This window comes from Malus sylvestris, chromosome 17 (genome assembly GCF_916048215.2).
Source record: "Malus sylvestris chromosome 17, drMalSylv7.2, whole genome shotgun sequence".
Lineage (NCBI taxonomy): Eukaryota > Viridiplantae > Streptophyta > Magnoliopsida > Rosales > Rosaceae > Malus > Malus sylvestris.
This window is the reverse complement of record NC_062276.1, coordinates 19,054,805-19,072,831: the sequence shown is the minus strand read 5'-3', so window position 1 is coordinate 19,072,831 and position 18,027 is coordinate 19,054,805. Positions and strand designations below refer to the sequence as shown.

General features: G+C 38.2%; 2 protein-coding genes across 6 annotated transcripts; both read left to right on the top strand.

The window, feature by feature from the left end:
• Positions 1-5,758: 5,758 nt before the first annotated feature.
• Positions 5,759-8,960, top strand: LOC126612646 (protein indeterminate-domain 7-like). Of its 5 annotated transcripts, none has more exons than XM_050281107.1 (4): positions 5,759-6,080; positions 6,498-6,792; positions 6,903-7,299; positions 7,782-8,960. In XM_050281107.1, exons 2-4 carry the CDS (start codon positions 6,591-6,593, stop codon positions 8,746-8,748), a joined length of 1,566 nt encoding a protein of 521 aa, XP_050137064.1. In that variant the 5' UTR covers positions 5,759-6,080; positions 6,498-6,590; the 3' UTR covers positions 8,749-8,960. The 5 variants fall into 5 exon arrangements, with proteins under 5 accessions (XP_050137064.1, XP_050137061.1, XP_050137065.1 ...); XM_050281104.1 differs by having other exon boundaries at positions 5,760-6,080; positions 6,470-6,792; XM_050281108.1 differs by lacking the exon at positions 5,759-6,080 and adding an exon at positions 6,088-6,317.
• A 4,260-nt stretch (positions 8,961-13,220) lies between these two features.
• LOC126611871 (uncharacterized) lies at positions 13,221-14,855 on the top strand. The gene is made up of 4 exons (XM_050280196.1): positions 13,221-13,666; positions 13,762-14,004; positions 14,153-14,333; positions 14,559-14,855. Exons 1-4 carry the CDS (start codon positions 13,221-13,223, stop codon positions 14,853-14,855), a joined length of 1,167 nt encoding a protein of 388 aa, XP_050136153.1.
• The last annotated feature ends 3,172 nt before the right edge of the window (positions 14,856-18,027 follow it).

The window sequence follows — 18,027 nt, the reverse complement described above, 5'->3', positions numbered from 1 at the left end:
ATGCTTATGGAGCACAAGGAATGGACGAGTTTGAAGGTCAAAGGAGCTTAAGAAAGGAAGAAATGAAAGTGAAGAACAAAGAATTCGGAATTGGAAACCAAAGTTTCTAAAGTTGGAAGTTTCTATTCTTGGAGGTTTCCATTTTCGAGAGTTTCTATTCTTGGTTTTGGGCTTTTAGATGACCTAGCCTTTCCCCCCTAACCCTTGCCACACCTAGGGCTTTAGAAATCTAATTTCCTTGCCTTGCAAGGCATTTTAGAAGGCCCATTCCTTTACCCTAGTAACCAGCCGCACCCTAGGCCCTTTTTCCCACTTAAATTCTAATTGTTTTAACCTAAATTCTAATGGATTTGGGTTTTAGAGGCCCTAATCTGTTTGCCCTAGGGTTTGTAGTGCTTATATATATATGTGTTTTAACCCCTAGGCCGAACTACAACCGGCTACATTCATTCAAAATTCCAGAAACCCTAGTTCTATAATCTGCCGCACCTTCCCACCATTCTTGCCGAGCTTTCCACCATCTTCCATCCATCCACCACTCATCCACACTCATCCTACAACCCTTGCCGTGCCTCTACACCCCCCAAATTCCATTCTACGTCATCAAAACAATCCAAGAAGCATCACCATACAATCTGCCGCAAGCAACAAAGGGGACAGATTCTCTACAATTGTTTGGCTTTTCAATCTGAGTTGTTGAACGATTTTAGGTGTTTTCTATCTTATATTTCAATGTCTAATTCATGTAATCTTTGTTTTGCTTTAAGTATGATTGGCTAAATTCGTTTTGGCTAAGGGTGGATTCAAAACCATGATTATATATGTGAAATAAGTTGATTACTTCCAGTTATCGTTGCATAAGTCGTGAATACAATTCGCTAAACCGTTTGATTTAGAACTTATTCTTGTATGTTGATTGAGAGTGCACGCTTAATTTGCATGCTTGAATTTGATGCTAGGATATAAGTTTGTTTCACCTAATCGTTATGAATTTATATTCGCAAGTAATAAAGGTCGCTAGTCACGATCGTGTTAAGTAGATTCCTGGCAAGAGTATCATGCTTTTCATAGTTACGAATGCCTTGTCGATGCTTATGATTTCCAAAGAACGTAATGATTCTAACTTGTATCTTTATCATGCTGTTCATATAGAGAACTTGTTAGGAATAATTTGTTTGCGATGCATATTCATCCAATTCAATGATTCTAGGGAAATCTGAAGGTTAATTTAAGCGGATCTAATTAACTTGGAGTGTCGAGATTCATAACTTATTAATTTGATAACTGGAAATCGATTTAGGTTGCATATATTTCATGTGTGGAGAAGAACCCCTTAGCTATTCCATCATCCGTTGATTCATTACAATTTTATCTTACAATCTGTTTTTGTTTCACAATCTGCCTATTTAGTTATTTTCGTCCAAATCAAATCCCCATTTGTTTTGAAGTCCTAGATTAGTTAGAAAGTGTGTTGGTTTATGTTTTTAAGTGTTTTGGTACAAGTTAAAACCCAAATTCGTCCAATTTGGTGCTTTGTGTTCAAAACTGCCCAGAAAGTGTTTTTAAGGCAGTTTTGAGTCTTTTGGTTGCTGTTTTGAGTTTTTGGTTTGTTTTAGTATTTTAAACGTTAGTTTTGCATTCCTTGAGTCTAATCTAGTGTTTTAAACTTTGTTTTTACGTTTCTAATTCAGTTTTCAAGTGATTAGTACCCCTAGTTAATCCCCGGTTAGAACGATCCCTACTTACATCATTACTACAATTGTCACAAATAGGGTTTAATTTGTGTGTCAACATAATTTTCACATCACCAGGTAATGGGATATTGTGATGCTGACTAGGTAGGAAATGCAATTGATCACAAGTCCACTACTGGGTATTGTACTTTTGTTGGAGAAAATATGGTCACATGGAAGAGTAAAAAGTAAAGTGTCATTGCCAGGTCTAGTGCTGACACCGAGTATCGTGCCATGGCATCAACTACGTGTGAATTAATATGGCTTAAAAGACTCTTGGGTGACTTAGGGTTCCTTACACACCAACCCATGTCCCTATTATGTGACTAACAAGTAGCAATGCACATTGAATCAAACCCAGTGTTCCACGAGAGGACTAAACACATTAAGGTAGACTGTGACTATGTTCATGCTCAAGTTCAAACTCAAGTGATCCAAACTCATTACACAAGAAGTAGTGATCAGTTGGTAGATATTCTAACCAAACGCTTACCCATAAATCAGTTACAATGCCATCTGTCCAAGCTTAGTTCCATCAATCTTCTGGACCCAACTTGAGGGGGAGCATTGGAAGTATTCAAAGACCTCTAAGTAATTAGGGTCACTGGGTAACTAGAGTTCTGTCAACTACAAGCTGTTTTACTCCTGGGTATTGCGTTGGGTCTCTAGGTGGTCAATAGCTTGTTGTACGTTTCTTGTAATTAGGAATTCATGTATAGTGGTTTACATAAATTAACTCCTTGTTTTAAGGAGCTGGTTATAGTTATGTTCCCTAAGCAGATGTTAAGGTGTCAATCAAGGAGGTGATCAGTGTGTTGATCACGCCTCCTCTTATATATGTTGTATCTCTAAGATAGTTATCTCCATGAATGAAATACAAACTCAAAATTAGAAAGGCATTAGTATTAAAGTAGATTAACCCACGTATCACAATTGTCTATGTCCTCTCATGTGATATATATATATATATATATACATATACATATATACATATACATATACATATACATATATACATATACATATATATATATATGTATATGTATATATGTATATGTATATGTATATGTATATATGTATATGTATATATATATGTATATGTATATATATATATATATATATGTATGTATGTATGTATGTTGTCACATTTTAGACTAAACAACATCATAGGTTAAGATGGCGCGTTAAGGGTACGGCATATGGTTTAAAATTATTTTACTTGACACTACACACTTATTTCAGATTCAAATAATTGTAATTAGTTTTTGTGTATTTTTCTAGCATTACTCGTGCAGAAGCAGTTATTCCTAAATTTTGTTTTCCGGAATCAAGTGGCTGTGTTTTATCTAGGCCAGCTTCCTTTGTGCATGTACATATTGTATATCATCGTCATCATCATCATTATAATATGTTTGCATCCTACATCAAGGCAGATGGTTCCAAATGTTTGTGTACATGTAAACTTTTCTCACACTAGTCCTGGTGTTATCATTTTAAAATTTCATTATTTTATTATAAGGAAAACTAATGAAAATGGTTTGAAAACTTTAAGCGTTAACGATAAGGACAAATAAAAGATAAAGCGGATAGTACCAAGATTAACTTTTTAGTGTAAAAATATTGTTTTTTATTAAAGTTCTCTTTATTATAAGCATGCATTTGGATTATTATAATCACACACATGATGGGAGAGCATATTGAGACTTGGGTCGAGCCACATGGATCCCATTTCAAAAACTAAATCATTGAGGAATAAAACAAGAAAATGACAAAAAATATAATATTTCTTTCTTTTATTTCTAGCTAGTACTTTTTTAAACCTCTTATTTTGCACAAAGCTTATCGAAAAACATGAACTAAAACAATGAGATGATCGATGTAGCTTCATATGTATCTGCAAATTTTTATTCTGCACAGACGCGTAGCTTGACAAACATGAATATAGACGAGTATATTACAAAGTATTATTATATATGCAACTATTCGTATCTGGTTGCATAATATATTTTTATGGTAGTAATTTGATTTTGGTTACAATTTTTCTTTCATCCCTTCTGAATTTACGGTTTTCTTTATGGAAAATTCTGTTGTGTTGAACTGGTCAACCCTTGACTAGTGTCCTTTCACCATCTAAGCCTCATAACAATCCGGACAAAGATAAATGTAATTAATTGAAGACATTTTTTCCCCATAAATGAACAAATCCCAATGGGAATAATGGTTGGTGTCATTGGCACGATATATATATATATATATATATATATATATCAAGTGTTTAGGTCTGTGTTTTTTCTTTGGACTAATGAATCTCTTAAATAATTGACTTAGCACTATTGAGAAATTTAATAAGATATTCAAAATGGTGGTTAGGGGAGGCTGATAATGTCTCTGTGAGTCTTTTTGGCCACAGAAAATGGATGAAACTACCAGCTAGTCCTCTTTAAAAAAACCAATCATTTTATAATGATTACGTACACTTAATGCTTAAGCTATACAATATGATAAATTAAGCAGAGAACAAGGCGATATTTCATTCTAATTGCAAGAGATCTCGAAGTGAATAGCAATGATTGCGAGAGTCGGTAAAAATCACATAGAGAGAGAGACTACAAAAATCACAACGCTACATATTAGCATGGATATCAATCTCATTCATCTTCCTGCCCAAAACGCTATATCTTGTCAGCGGTCCATAGTGAGATAAACGTTGTTCCTAACATGATGGTTGGGGTTTAATACAATTAATAAGGAACTAAAAGGAGGACGCAATGTGACGAGTAATATAATGTAACAAATTAGTGTGACCATAACATGTAGTTCATTGATGTTTTAGCATTACTATCCAATGTTATATCCTCTCATAATTATTTTCTTATGTGTTAGATAATTTTCTCTTATTACTAAACTTATAGGAAAGGTGTTATGTCACTACTCACTACTAGAAAATATTATTTTGCCGACAGATTCTAAGCCGAGAAAGCAAAATTTTATCGGCGAGTTGATCCTAACATGATGATTTGGGATACTTTGGAAAATCAATTATTCCAATTTACAGAAGAAGAAGAAGAAGAAGAAAATAATCCATTTCCAACCTTTGTTTTAAGTCAACATAAACACTATCTTTGGACAAGATTGAAGTCAAGTTAATATGATTAATTCCGTTATAGGGTCATGCACGTTCTTGTTCTCTAGCTCTCTTGACGTTGTAGTCAATAATTGGAAGAAGAAGAAGAAGAAGAAGAAGAAGAAGAAGAAGAAGAAGAAGAAAATCCATTTCCAACCTTTGTTTTAAGTCAACATAAACACTATCTTTGGACAAGATTGAAGTCAAATTAATATGATTAATTCCGTTATAGGGTCATGCACGTTCTTGTTCTCTAGCTCTCTTGACGTTGTAGTCAATAATTGTACCTTTCTATAGCTATATTCTTCCAGGCTCTTTGCTTGAATTAGTTCAATTAGTTTTTAACCCTTTCTCCTCTGGAGAATTAATTAATGATAATATTGTAGTTTAGCAGCCTAACCATTGTTTTACGGCTCTTGTGAGAATATGCATGACCAATGCATCTTATGATAAAGCAAAAGAGGCGGCAAGCAGCAGTGGTGTAATAGCTTTTGCTTGGAGATTCATAATCTGATCAAATCTGCATCATATACATATTTTTATTCTTCGAACCATGCAAAAATGTCAGACATATATATATTCAACGATGTTTTATCTTTGGTAAGTAATATTCAGCTTTTAAAGCTTTTAGGCCATGCCCTCATACAAATTAATCAATGGTTCAATCATACCACTGCAATTGTAGAAAGTTTGGGGTAAAAAGGGTCTACTGCCCATGATGTAAAACATACATTTCAAAATCACTCTCTCTCTCTCTCTCTCTCTCTCATCTCTCTCTCTCTCTCTCTCTCTCTCTCTCTCTCTCTCTCTCTCTCTCATATATGGATATATAAATAGATATATAAATATACAAATGATAGTCCTTTTTACAAGGTTACTTTTTATGCTTTCTTTTTTTCCTGGTTACTTTTTTAGAGATAGAAGGGAAAGGTTGGAGAGCACAGTAGTTGATTAGTTTAAAGGGTTTTTAGCATTCAGAACAAAAAATATAAACTTTATCTGAAAAGCTTTTGTTGCGCATACAAATAATAAAGAAGTGAGTGAGTTGAGAGAGAAAGGAAAGATTTTTATTTTCTTTCTGGGGTTTGTGTGAAAGAGAACAGAGGAAAAGACAGAAAGTGCAGACGTCAGAGGTTTGGCCGTAGGGTTGCCTTTCCCTTCGGTCGTGGTTTTCGTGAGTTTTTTGTTTTTGGACTGGGGATTCAGGAATCAGGATTACAGAGGTATCTCTCTTATCATCCACATCTCTCTCTCTCTCTCTCTCTCTCTCTCTTTCTCTCTCTAAGCTTTTATCTTTTGTGTTCATATATATTTGTGTGGCTATAGTGTGGATTTTCTTGGTTTTTCAAGCATATGGCTACTGTACCTATGCATACAGGATCTCTCTCTAAAAACCTTCAGAAAAACAAAAATTGTCTCTTGGGTTGGAGCCAAACAAATTTATGTAAGAAACAATCAAGGTGTGAATGTGTGCGTAGTGGGTGTTATTTGGTTGAAAGACTTCGCCTTCAATTATCTCCATTTTTGCATCTTACTTTGGTTTCCCTCCCTCTCCCTATCTCTCTCTCTCTCTAGTTTTTTCCTGGTTTGATTTGTTTTGTCTTTTAATCAGATCCTGAACTCTTCTCACCATCAATCAGAAAAATCAAGATCCATATATATACACATATATGTGGGGGACCTAAAGATGCAAGCTTCCTAGTAATCCAAAAGTTTTGGTACCCAACAAAAAGATGATGCTCTTCCATCAACAACAATCACAGCAGCTGGTCGATGAGAACATGTCTAATCTTACTTCAGCATCAGGTGAAGCTGCTAGTGTCTTATCTGGCAACAGAAATGAAATTGGTACCAGCTTTTCCCAACAATTTTTTACCACACCACCACAAGCTCAACCAACTCTCAAAAAGAAGAGAAATTTTCCAGGCAATCCAGGTATAATTAATTAATTATTCACAAATTACAATCAAAACCCAAAATAATTCACCTCTTAATCTCTATCCTTTTATTAATTTATGGATGTTTTGGTTGATTTTTTGGATCAGACCCAGATGCAGAAGTGATAGCTTTGTCCCCCAAGACACTCATGGCAACAAACAGGTTTATCTGTGAGATCTGCAACAAAGGGTTTCAGAGAGACCAGAATTTACAGCTTCACAGAAGAGGGCACAACTTGCCATGGAAGCTCAAGCAAAGAACAAGCAAGGAGGTGAGGAAGAAGGTATATGTGTGCCCAGAAGCCAGCTGCGTCCATCATGACCCTTCAAGGGCTCTTGGGGATTTAACTGGGATCAAGAAGCACTTTTGCAGAAAGCACGGTGAGAAGAAGTGGAAATGTGACAAGTGCTCAAAGCGGTATGCGGTTCAATCGGATTGGAAAGCTCATTCCAAAACCTGTGGTACTAGGGAGTATAGATGTGACTGTGGAACGCTTTTCTCGAGGTAAACCAATTAAGTACCCTCAAATTCATCATCTTTTCTAAGCATTTACATTCAAGAAATTGCGAGGACATATATCTTCATTTATGAAATAATTAAGGACTTGGGTCATTAGAAAAAGATGATTTCTCAATAACCCAGATTTCTAAATTGTAAATTTAATTCAAATAAGTTACTTGTTTTGGACTTGGGTAATAATCAAGTTACATATTCTTTATTTGGTTCGTTGAGTGAACCAAGATGAAACATTTTAATGCACGCTGCCTAATCTGGACTGTCCTTGTCCCTTGTTTGGCTCTCTGAAATAGAAAAAAATGAATGAAAACAGAAAGAAATGAGAGCTAAAGAAAGTGTGTGTGGGAAGGAAGTCAATATATTTCTGTCTGCAAAAAATGTGTTTTTATGCAAAAGCACTTTTTTTGACATGGGTTTTTGCTTTTGTTTGCTTGTGGTTTGTCTGCTGTTGGGGATTTTCATCAAAACAGGAGGGATAGTTTCATCACTCACAGAGCCTTCTGTGATGCTTTAGCAGAAGAGAATGCAAGAGCCATCACCTCGGCAAACCACCCTCATCATCTTCTCATCTCTCAGCAGCAACCACAGATGAATCTTAATCAAGTGCAATTAGGGCACCAATTCAATCAAGACGTCCATGGCTTTTCACTGAAAAAAGAGCAGCAGAGTTTTACAACCCTACGGCCAGATTTACCACCTTGGCTGGGCCCACCAAACTGTACCATTGACCTCTCCTCATCCTCACTCTTCTCCCCAACCCACCACCAAGATTTATCCCTCCATGATTCCCACAATGACACTTCCCAAAACCCTAACCCTAGCTCACTCCCACCCTTCCAGCCTGCGCCTTCCCCACACATGTCAGCCACTGCATTGCTACACAAGGCAGCTCAGATGGGTGCAACCATGAGCAGCAAGAACAGTACTACTGCTGCTACTACTGCAGAAGCAGCTGTAACCTCTGCATCTCCACAACCCATGGTGAGGGCCCACCAGCACGACCCGGGTTACGTGTCTGCTTTTGCTGCAGCAGGGGCCAATGGTACTACTGGCACAACTGGTCCTGCAGTCTCAAGTATTCATCATCACCATCAAAATCAACATCAACAAGCTTCTCTGCTCCATGATATGATGAACTCCTTGTCATCCGGAACTGGGTTCGAAGGGGCTGCTTTTGAGCTGGAGCCTTTCGGGTCCATCCCCAACATGTTCAACAACAATGCGAAAAAAGACTCGAACAATTTGACCTATTTCAACGTTAGCGGCAGTGACGAAGGCGGTGAAAACGGTGCAGGTTTGACCCGAGATTTCTTGGGACTGAGATCACTGTCTCACAGTGACATTCTGAATATTGCTGGTCTTGGAAACTGCGTCAATAGTGCTAATGCTGCTGCTACTACTGCTTCCCGGGACTACCAAAAACCTTGCCAAGGTTAAGCTAGCTCTTATATACGGATCATGACTAAACATTTATTTTTGTTTTTCACTTGAATAGTTTTTTGAGTTGTTAATTATATAGTTCATTTCTCCTTTGTTAATTACTCTCTTAAGACTCGATCTTCTTCCCGAAGGGAAATTAAAGGCCTTGTAATCAAACTTGATGAAATGCCACCATTTTGATGGCTTATGCGACTCTTTTTTACAAATTACTTCTTGCCTTTGTTTCAGTTGTTTGAAATTGTAATTCATCATATTATGTGCTTCTATATATGTATGATGTGTTTCAGTCTTAAGACTTGAGTCCCGAACATAGTTACTATTTGAAAAAGTCTCTCGGTGTGAGAGGGTGCGACAGTTAGGGTTAGGGTTTTGTGATTGACGGCGGCTGCTATCGTTCCGATATGGAGAGTGTCTTGAGGCTGTTTGATGTGGTAGAAACTAACACACAGATTAAACCCTATAAATTATGCAATCATAGTATGAGTAAGTAGGGATTGTTTTATTTCAGGGATTAAAAGGGATGCGAATCAACACAAATTAAACTTATAAAACTGAAAACTAAGTTAAACTAACAACAAAACATGACTAGGGGGATTTTGGACGAATTTAATTAAAACAAAAGTAAAGTGCAGCAAGTAAATTAAGTTGTGAATGAAATATGGATTAAAGGATAGCTAAAGGATTCTTCTCCACACATGAAATATATGCATACAAATCAATTTCCAATTATTCTTCCTACAAACCATGAATGACAATGTCCCAAATTAACTGTGAACAACACTAATTAACTCTCAGATTTTCTTATATTCATTGAATTAGACTTAGCGACGCAACCAAATCATTCTTCTCAAGTTCCCTAACTATGAAAAACATGATAGAGATACATCTCAAAGATCATTAAGTTATGTGAAAATCATAAGCATGGACAAAGCTTTTGTAACTATGAAAAACATGACACTTCTGCCAAGAATTGACTTAACTCAATCATGACTTGTGACTTTTACTACTTACAAATATAAGTTCATAACGATTAGGTGAAATTCCCTTATATTCTAGCATTTAATCCCTGAATGCAAACTAAGTATGCATCCTTAATAAACAAACAAGAATAAGTTCTCTATAAAGCAGATAAGTAAATTGCATTCAAGTCTTATGAAACAATAACTGGATGCAATCAATTTATATAAAACATATGATCATGGCTTCACCTCTAGCTAAAAAGAAACTTAGTTACACATGTTCATCATAAGTGAAAAACAATCTAAAATAAACATTGAAACTTAAAAGAAAGATAGAAAGAACTTTGAAAATTTTAGCAACTTCAATGGATGAATGGTAGGCATGGCACACCCTAAAACGCTGCAGGAATTTCATATATATAGGGGGAATGGCTGAATCCAAGGAGAAAAGGGATTAGGTGTTTTGAGTTATTTTAAGACTCTAAGAAACAGGTGGAAAGTGTTGGAATGTGATTAGGATTCCTCCTTGCAGCTGGAGATAAGATAAGATAGGATAGGATAAGATAATGTTCCTCTCCAACTAGGATTCCTTTTTCTCGTGTAATTCCTTGCCTTCCAAGCCTCAACTTTAATTTCTCCAGATTTTAGCACATGTTTAGCACCTCTTAAACACCAAAAACGTCCAGCCCATATGCTATCCACGCATGTTATCCAATCCAAGTCCAAAACTACTCCAAATTGCTCCATTTAGCTATTTATTGTCATCTTTACCAATTGTACCTACAATAATACAAAAATAACTTAAATTACCAAAATAAATGGAAATTAACTAAGTAAATGCAAAGAAATAAGATAACAAAGTCGCATAAATATGCTCCTATCACTGTTCCGATCAAAGTTCCATCTAGAGGATCAAGAGGGAATGGAGATAAAGATTAGTGATACAGATACGGAGTGTCTGCATTGTTCAAAGTTTTTCCTCGTGGGGAAAGTGTTGGCTTGTAAGGCGCCTAGGGTTAGTGTGGTGATGGGCTTGTTTCGGGATCTGTGGCGCCTTAAGGCCAATGTTGCTGCTATGGCTATTGGCGAAAATCGAATTTTATTCAGTTTCGATATGTAGGCAGAAGTGCGTTGCGTGTTACGGGGAAGCCCATGGTTTTTTGGTAAATCTTTGCTTCTATTGGTGGAGGTGAAGGGCTTGGATGTACCGCTACATGTCCCGTTAAGGGAGCAGGCTTTCTGGGTAAGGATTCATGGGCTGCCCCTGGCATTCATGGCAAAACGCATGGGGGAAGAGTTGGGGACGGTGATGGGATGGTTGGAGGAGGTAGACTGTGGGGTTGATGGCACATGTGTTGGGGAGCTTATGCGGATTAAAGTGGACATTTGTGTGTTTAAGCCGTTGCGGAGGGGATCTAAGTTCACCTTCTAGCGATGGAAAGCGGTGGTTTGATTGAGGTTATTCTCTAGTATGAGTCCCTTCTGGTGTTTTGCTATTTATGTGGTAGAATGGATCATAAGAGGGTGCAGTGCTCTTGTTATTCCGGAGGGCACATTGACGACGTGCTGCCACCTTATAAGGTGTAGTTATGGGTTGGGCAACCGGTGCTAGGGGATGAGAGTAGGGAGCAGAGTCAGAGGACAGAAGGGGGAAAAGGTTGGAGAGTATAGGTTATGGACTTCAGGCTAGTGGAGATAGAGGAGTATGCGGGGGTAGTGGATAAAGGAGGAGACCGGCCTGAGTCTGGGATAGAAAGAGAGTCTCTTGGGGTAGATATCTTGGCAGGTACGGGGGCGGAGAATCAAGAGCTTCCCAGTTTAGGAGAGATAATGACTCCCATGAGGGAATTTTCAATTTGTGATTTTGGCAAGGGTTTGGCTGATGTGGAAATGAGAGAGGGTGAGGTCACGGGAGAGGGGAGGTTTGTTTGGGAATGGGCTGTTAGGTGGGGAGGGTGGGACTCGTTTGCTTTTAGGGGGTGTTGTTCCCAATATGGATGGGCTACTAGAAGTGCATGGGGAACTAGGGTCTCCATTGGGGTCTGACCCATTTGGCCTAAATCTATTCATTTATGGGCCGATTGTCCTCACAAGTTTAGTGTGGGAGCTAGTGGACATGTTGATACGAAAATACAACGGAAAGGTACGAGGCGAGCGAGGAACAATGTCCACGTGTGTCCCTAGCTTGTTGGAGGTATTGCCTTATCAGGGGCTGAGTGCTTGCCTCTTAACCCAAGTTCTTGCTCTACCAATTTGGTGTTAAGTGGTGTTGGGCAAGTAGGGAGGAAACGAGGTAGGCTAGTGAAGTACCAAGCTAGAGATGAGACTTCATCTGGGTACAAGAAGCTATGCTCTAACCTATCGGTGCAAGGTGTCGGTGAGCACCTCCACCGTTCACAATGAATGTGTTGTCCTGGAACTGCCTAGGATTAGGGGTCTCTCGAGCAGTTCAAGCTTTGTTAGAGATTATCCAACGTCAACGTCCCCGCTTCATTTTTCTGTTTGAAACCAAGTATAGTGTGAAGGTTATGGAAACAAAGGTTCGGGGTTTGGGTCTTCCAAATAGCTTTGTGGTGTAGAGTAATGGAAGGTCTGGAGGTCTATGTTTGCTTTAAGCTGATGAGGTGGAGCTAGAAGTCCGTTCTTCTTCACCGAATCACATCGATTCAGTATGCCGTGAGGTTAAGATAGTTAATTGGTGGCGCTTGACTAGGTTTCGTGGTCATCCAGTGGTGGCAAATAAACATCTTTCTTGGTCCTTGTTGTCATCTCTTGGACAGCAAGGGTCCCTACCGTGGCTTTGTTTGGGTGATTTTAATGAAATCATACATGTGGAAGAACAACTTAGAGGAAATATGCATAAGGAGAGTTAGATGGATGGGTTTCGTGTTGTGATTTAGAGTTGTCAGTTGGTTGATATGGGATATGTGGGCAATGATTATACATGGATGGATAATCGAGAGGATGAGGTGTAGTGTCGGTTGGATAGGGCGCTAGCCACCAATTCTTGGTTGGCCCGTTTCCCGTTATCAAGGGTATGCCATTTGAACCCGTCTAAGTCAATCATTTACCATTGGTAGTTGAGATTAGGTGTGCTCCGGTGGAACGACCAAGGAAGGGGAGGCGATTTCATTTTGAAGAAATGTGGTTGCAAGGGGAAGGTTATTAGTCTGTTATTCAGGGTGCGTGGGCTACGTAATGCGAAGGGATTCCATTGTTCCAGGTATGTAAGAAGATTCGGGCTATGCACATGGCGTTGTTAAGATGGCAGCGCAATGTGTTTGGTTCAATGAGATTGGAAATTGCTAGGGTTCGTGAACAGTTAGGGGTGTTGTTTGAACTCCCTTTGTTGGTGGAGGTGAGAAAGGGCAGAGGGGTTCTAATAAGCCATATGGATGTCCTGCTAAGTAGAGATGAGACGTTTTGGGGGCAACGGTATAAAACTCATGGATGAAAGAAGGGGATCAAAACACCAGGTTTTTTCATCAACGGTCGTCGAATCGGAGAAGGATGAATACTATTAAGGGGTTGAGGGATGAGGCGGGACCTTGGCATGACTCGCCTAATGGTATTGAGAATGTTGTAATGGAGTACTTCCGGAAAAAATTTCAATCCCAGAGGGTTTTACCGAATGTTATGAGCAAGGTGACGGATGCAGTGACTCTTAAAGTTACGCCAGAGATGAATGCGGAGCTTCTAAAACCGTATTCTATGGAAGAGATTAAGATCGCCCTATTTCAAATGCACCCATCGAATGCGCTGGGGCCTGATGGAATGTCTTCATTGTTTTATCAGATGTTTTGGTATATTGTGGGAGATGATGTAGTTGAGGCCGTGCGTTCCTTCCTGGTGTTAGGCCTATGGGAAGCTTGCTTTACACATGTGGTGCTTTTTCCAAAGGTATCTGAATCACAGGATATGTCCCCCAACTTAGGCCGATTAGCTTATGTAATATGGTTTAGAATATTAGGGCTAAGGTTTTAGCTAATTGACTTAAAAGGTTATTAAATTCTATTATCTCCCCACATCATAGTGTTTTTGTGCTTGGTAGGCTAATCTCGGATAATTCATTAGTGGCTGTAGAGATTGGGCACTTTTTTCATAATAAACGTTGTGGTAAGGAAGGTGTTTTGGCTTTAAAGCTGGATCTTAGTAAAGCTTATGACCGTGTGGAGTGGAAGTTTTTAAAAACTATGATGGTACAGTTGGGTTTTGCTAGGGAATGGATAAGGGTGGTAATGGCGTGTGCGCCTTCTGAAAAGGTATGCGGTGCCGTCCTGGGGTTTAAGGCAAGGTGATCTAATCTTTCTGTATCTCTTTCTATTGTGCGTGAAGGGTCTCTCGGCCCTAATTGCTAAGAAAGAGTAATGCGGGGCTCTTAGTGGGGTGCGGACTTGTGAGGGTTCCTCGAATATTCATCACTTGCTTTTTGCGGATGATAGCTTTCTATTTGGGAAAGCAAAGCTTGAGGAGTGTGCGGTGATTCAACATATTTTGGATGTCTATTCTCAAGCATTGGGGCAAGTGGTTAATCTTTCAAAAAGTAGCATTGCATTTAATGCTAATGTGGGCGAGTTGGACCAAGTGGCATTGGTTGGATTCCATGGTGTCAAAGTCATTAAGGTCATGGCCCAAGCTATCCCAAATTATGAGATGAATTGTTTCTTGCTTCCGAAGACTTTGTGTGATGAGATTCAAAAGTTAATGGCTTGCTTTTGATGGGCTAGTGATCCAAGGGTCAAGAAGATTCATTGGTGGTCGTGGGAGAAACTATGTAAACCGAAGGAGGAAAGGGGGATGGGATTTTGGGTTTTATTTGCTTTTAACTTAGCAACTTTGGCTAAGCAGGGGTGGTGGATTGCCCAAAACTTCGAGTCCTTGGTAGCTCAACTGCTTAAGGCTCAGTATTTCCTTACCGTCTCGTTTTGGAAGGCCCCTGTCCCAAGGACTAGTTCATATTATTGCTCAAGTATTTTGAAGGCACGGGAAGTGTTGGTGTGTGGGTCGCGGTGGGTTGTGGGGAATGACGAGTCTATTAAGGTTTGGAAGGAAAGATGGTTACCCAGGCCGCCATCTTTTAAAGTTCAGTCCCCTATTGTTCCGGCAAGGGAGGATCTGTGTGATTGGGATTTCATTGACCTATAATTGGGTGTTTGGAAAGTGGATGTTTTACAATAATTGTTCTCGGAGGAGGAGGTAGGGTTGATCTGTACTATATCGTTAAGTGATGTGAAAAATAAGTTAACACACAAAATTAAACCCTCTTTTTGACAATTGTAGTATAGATGTAAGTAGGGTATCGTTCTAGGCCGGGGATTAGGAGGGATTGCTAATCTATTCTAAATTAATTTAAAAATATTAAATAAGACTCAAGGACACAAAACTAGGCTAAAAACTCTAATAACTCGAAACACACTTAAAATGATTCAAAATAATGAAAACAATTAAATTAAACACTAGGAACTGAAATGGACGGAAATTAAATTAAAAGACTAACAATAAAGAAAACTAACTAAATAATATAATTTAATAATGGATGAGTGTTTGGTTTTGATGAAAAGTAAATTAAACTTAATTAAATTACAGAATTGACAAAAACATAAAATTAAGGTAAAATGATAAATGACGGACTAGCTAGAGGGTTCTTCTCCACACATGACACATATGCAACCTAAATTGATTTTCAGTTGTTCTTTCAATAAATTATTAATTCTCAATGCCCCAAGTTAATTAGGTACGCTTAAATTAACCCTCAGTTTTTCCACAAGTTATTGGGTTGGATGATTGCATACGACAACCCAAAACATTCCCTACAAGTTCCCTACATGAGTTGCATAATAGAGATACAAGCAAGAATCAATAAGTTCTATGAAAAACATAAGCATTGACGAGACACTCGTTACTATGATTTGCATGAAACTTATGCCAAGAATTTACTTAACGTGATTGTGACTAGCAACCTTCACTACTTATGAATATAAGTTCATAACGATTAGGTGAAATTCCCTTATATTCTAGCGTCAAATGTTGGAAATGTGCCCTAAAACCAATCATGTGATGATACTTTACGGACATTTCACATGTTAAACTAATCTAGTTTAATATAAAGGGCAAAGATTATTGTTTGAGCCGTCTCATATAAATGTTATATGCTTAAACGATAAAGTCCAAGGAATATGTGATTGGAAGAATGTAATCTAATGAAGTTAGATTCATGAGACCATTCTTTCGTAGACACATCCTAAATGTTCCTGATCATAGGATTGCCAATTGGGCATTGACAGTCCGTCAAGATCGGTACGTGCTATGTCTTCTCTCAGGGAGAGTGACTAGTCTCGAGTCATTGGTGTGTGTGACGTCAAGACAAGTACGTAGGTGCTCAGTAGAGAATGAGTTCACTGAACGCGATCAACGAAGAGTTCTCATACTCATGTCACATGAGAACTCATGTTTGGGATAATGCAAATTAGTCCTTTGACCTGAGGCATCACAGTTGTCTTGTGGTTAAGTCCTTGATCTTTGATTATGTCAATGTCACCCCATCGGGGTGTCCACGGCATCGTTGGGGTTAAGCCACTTAGTCATGGAGGCAAGTGAATGCGCAACAAGGGATCTCTAACCTTCAAACCGTTTGAGGGAGAATACTCTATGATATGATTTAGAATCTCTGGCCAGAGTATGATTGAGATTTAGAAAAGTCGTTCTAAATCACATTCAAGGAAATCATATAAGAACACGAATCACATTGGATAGTAGACATGAATAAATAAACTATCAAACCAAACAATGTGGTCAGGAGTATTAGATTAGAGAAATACCGTATTGCATTTGTAATCCTAAACTGAATAGGTTCTTAACCTCTTCTGATTAGCTTGGGTAACCATGACATACGGCTAGGTGTCACTCATGGTTTGTGGAAGCCCTAAAAGTGTATTATCACTAAAGGGAGAATTGAAAGTAAGTTTCAATTCATAATCGATTTGAAAGAGTTTTGATCGCCCACTGCCTCGCTAAAAGGAACCTAATGGATCGTACACCGTATAAGGTGGAGATGGATGAAACAAACTAAATGAGTAAGAATAATTGAATAGTTTAATTATTTATGGCAAGGATTAATTAATATGTTAATTAATCAAACGAATAAGTTCGTTAAAGACCTCGGGATAGGTTTTGGACCTTAAGGCCCAATGGGCTTCGAACGTCAAGCCCATTGACTTAAGTTGTATGACAACTTAATGAATATTGATTCACTAAGACCCAAAAGCCCAAACAACCCCCCATGGCCGGCCATATAGAGAAAGGGTAGTGAACTTGCTTTAATTACAAGTTTGCCACTCAAATGAATAAAGGTATAAATATGACTTTATAGCCTTTTATTCATTAGGGGTTTGTTTTGGGGAAAATTGGTGAGAATTGTCTCTCCATTTCTCTCTAGAAAGGCCGGCCACCATGGAAGTTGTAGCTAGCCATCTATTCTTCCATGGTCACTCATTTATCATCCATGCTCTCCTTGGTGTAGATCCATCCAAATCCATGGATCTTAGATGCAAGGAATGAAGGCCCTATCTCTTGGGTGATTAACCTTTGTTTAAATACAAAGAGGAATCTACAAAGGTATATATTTCAACTCACTTTGTTTTGAGTTGTTTATTGGTTCACCAATCTACTAGGCTTTGAATTTCTTGGTTAATGTTTTGTTTTTAAGTGCATGCTAGCATGATTCCGCCTTTAATTGTTAATTGCATGCTTATTGATGTTGCTTAAATGAACATGTTTTCACAAAATTTTCCTTCAAGTGGTATCAGAGCCTAGGTCTAGTAGTTGGTGAATCCTTTTGGGTTTTGTAGTTCATAGTTTGTGATTTAAAAGTTGTAATTGTTACAAGCTTTATTCTTGCTTCTTTGAATGTAAATTTTGTTAGAAAATTTGCCATCTCAAATGTTGTAGATGTAGTTCTTATGAGCATGAATATTGGAGCTAAAATTTGGTGCCATGACTTTGGGAAAATTCGGCCAAATCCAACGGGTGGATTTTTGGGTTCTTGTTTGACTTGTTAAAAGTGTTTTAAGGTGACTTTTGGAACCCCTATGTACCCTAGTTTGGTTAGATGTTATTTCCCTAAAGTTTGAATGGTTTTGGAATGTTTTTGGGTGAAAAATGTTCATGGAAAATTTTGAGTTTTTTCATGAGTGTTCTTCATTGTTCTTGACATTTTTGCCAAGAACAAAAAGGTTTGTGTTTTGATTCAAAGTTTTGGTTAATTTCATAAAGTCTTTGTTTTGTGTTGGTTGATGTGAATTTTCTATCACCAAAACAT

Excerpts from the sequence above, each read along its gene's own strand:
- LOC126612646 (XM_050281107.1), top strand. The coding sequence starts at position 6,591 with ATGATGCTCTTCCATCAACAACAATCACAGCAGCTGGTCGATGAGAAC. Across the intron at positions 6,793-6,902 it reads AAATTTTCCAGGCAATCCAG|ACCCAGATGCAGAAGTGATA; the intron begins GTATAATTAATT and ends TTTTTGGATCAG. Across the intron at positions 7,300-7,781 it reads TGTGGAACGCTTTTCTCGAG|GAGGGATAGTTTCATCACTC; the intron begins GTAAACCAATTA and ends TCATCAAAACAG.
- LOC126611871 (XM_050280196.1), top strand. The coding sequence starts at position 13,221 with ATGAATACTATTAAGGGGTTGAGGGATGAGGCGGGACCTTGGCATGAC. Across the intron at positions 13,667-13,761 it reads CGATTAGCTTATGTAATATG|GCTAATCTCGGATAATTCAT; the intron begins GTTTAGAATATT and ends TGTGCTTGGTAG. Across the intron at positions 14,005-14,152 it reads GTCCTGGGGTTTAAGGCAAG|CTTTCTATTTGGGAAAGCAA; the intron begins GTGATCTAATCT and ends TGCGGATGATAG.